Source organism: Grammomys surdaster, unplaced genomic scaffold (assembly GCF_004785775.1).
Source record: "Grammomys surdaster isolate TR1022 unplaced genomic scaffold, NIH_TR_1.0 308856, whole genome shotgun sequence".
In the NCBI taxonomy this organism is placed as follows: domain Eukaryota; kingdom Metazoa; phylum Chordata; class Mammalia; order Rodentia; family Muridae; genus Grammomys; species Grammomys surdaster.
Window position 1 is genome coordinate 3,129 of NW_021625912.1, and position 2,199 is coordinate 5,327.

Sequence of the window (2,199 nt, forward strand, 5' to 3'; positions counted from 1 at the left end):
AGTCGATGAAGTGCCAATCCTCTCATAAAGTGTTAACCGAGACCATTTCCCTCTAGAAGTGTTAATTGGTCATATACTGATAATTATGTGTATAAACAATGCAGGCGTTTTAAAAGCAGTACTATAGAAAATGAACCAATACAGAACCAGAAGATGGACACGAAGCATCATATAATGCCTCAGAGGACATCTCCAGGGTAGCCAGGTCTCATGGACTTGCTTCCCGGTGTCAGCCTGAAGCAAGGGACCAAAGGAGCTAGGTAGATCAGCAAGGCTGCTTATGTATCTTGGTCTTAGTTTGCATTCACCTCATTATCATACCAAAGCTCTCGCCAAAAAATGGTTCCAGCAGCTTTAAAAAAAAAAAGAAAAAAAAAAAGAAAAGCCTTTCTTCCTAGAAAGACATTGTCCCCGCCTTTCCTCTTAAGGTTTGAATGTGTTCGCAACAGTTCATGGTGGAAAACGTATCCTCTACCTTCCCTCATGAGTAGACTGATGTTGCTATCCTGGGAATGGGTACATTCTTGCTCCATCTCACCATTCTTTGCTCTGACAGAGAAAAAGCAGACCTTGCTGGAAGCTGGTGCCATGCTTTGGACTTCCTGGTCTTCAGAGCCTTGAGCTACACAAACCTCTATTCCTTTTAGGCCTCCCCATGCCCCCATTCTCAGGTCCCTGGGGGTACCACCTACCTGTAATTTTACCCAGACTGGTTTTCGGGAAGTCAGGGTTCCTGAGCTCTTCAGTGCTTGCAGACTTCATGACGGAATTGATGGACGACAGGGTGCTTATGAGCTGTGAGTTGAGGGAGCCGATCTGTGAATGAGGCTCCCCAAAGGCCTCGGCCAGCTCACTGTAGTTCTCAGCCAGCAATGTCTGCTGCTCTGCCAGCAGCTTCTGCACGCGCTCGATGTAGTGATCCAAGCCAGTCATCATTCCAGATGCAGCCTGAGGCTGAGGAGGATCCTCCAGGAGATCCGCGACAGGCTCATTCCCAACACCCACGCTCCTCCTGCTGCCCATCAGTCCCACAGTCAACTGTGGAGGCCCGCAGGCTATGGTCCTCATTTTGAGACCGACTAGATAGTTGTCGTGAACATTTATCTGTCCCACACCTGACTCTTTGGTCTTTGCGGCACATGGCTTGTCAAACTCAGAATTGCCAGACAGCACTGTCCCGACACCAACAGACCGAGTCTTAGTGGAGGGGTTGATGTCTCTGACACGGCCTTCTCCAATGGCCACCGTTCGCATCTCCACAGTCTGGGTGCTGGTCTGCTTGTCCATAGTGCTGAGGAGAGTGTTGGTACAAGACTCCACCAGGGTGGCTGCCTCCGTGTTAGTGCACTGGTCCACCCGCTCCAGATTCGTGCTGGTGTGCTGGTCTGTGGTATGGGGTACCGCCATGACAGCTGCTTCCTCCTGGCCTACAGCCTCTGTGTTTGTGCTTCGGGAGGTGCATTCCTTGGGAAGGCAGACAATCACATCAACGGGACAATCTCCACAGCCAATGGACCGCACGTCTTTGAGGTTCAAGTTTGTCTTAAGGAGTGTCAGGTCACTCCCAGAAGCCTCTGTGTTGCTGCCTGTTTCACAGACACTGACTTCCACACCCACACTCCGGTCACAAGTCTCAACAGACCTCCCTACACAGCGGTCATGCACTGCTACCCTCTCCTTCACGACCCACCAATTCATAGGCAGCTCAGGCCCCACCACTTGGTTCTTGCGGTCAGGATGGCAGGAGGTGCCTATGCTACTAGTTTGCACAGAGGTCCCAACGCATGAATCCCTTGTGTCCACATGACTGCCAACCATTTGTTCTCTGGTTGGCACCAGTGCCTCCACCAACTTGCTGAAGACAAGCGGCTGGGCCATTGTGGCCTTGTCAACTTTTTTTCTGGATCCGGCAGCCTGTAGTTCTTGTTTGAGCTTAGTCATCTCCCGGTCATGGGTGGTTTCTTTAAGCTGCACTTCCAGGCGGTAGATCTTCTCCTTTAAGGCCTCTATGGTCTGCTGTTGCAGCTCGATCTCTTTGTCGGCTTCAGTAATAACCCCAAGCATGGCTTCTGTCACACTGATGCCAAAATTCCTCGTCTCGGTGACTGTTCCCACAGCTGTATCCTTGCAGGACCTGAAGCCTCTGTGGTACACAACAACATCATTCATGTTCTCATCACTACCCACAGCCACAGACCT

At 50.8% G+C, this 2,199-nt stretch overlaps 1 protein-coding gene across 1 annotated transcript in view; it reads right to left on the minus strand.

Annotated features, from left to right (window-relative positions):
• Positions 1-459: 459 nt before the first annotated feature.
• LOC114616181 (KN motif and ankyrin repeat domain-containing protein 1-like) overlaps positions 460-2,199 on the minus strand; it is a 4,937-nt gene continuing 3,197 nt past the window's right edge. Inside the window, exons 2-3 of the mRNA XM_028761697.1 lie at positions 693-2,197; positions 460-549 (exon numbers count right to left, since the gene is read on the minus strand). Coding sequence (XP_028617530.1) covers positions 482-549; positions 693-2,197 — 1,573 coding nt within the window. The 3' untranslated portion in view covers positions 460-481. The remainder of the gene's footprint in view (positions 550-692; positions 2,198-2,199) is intronic.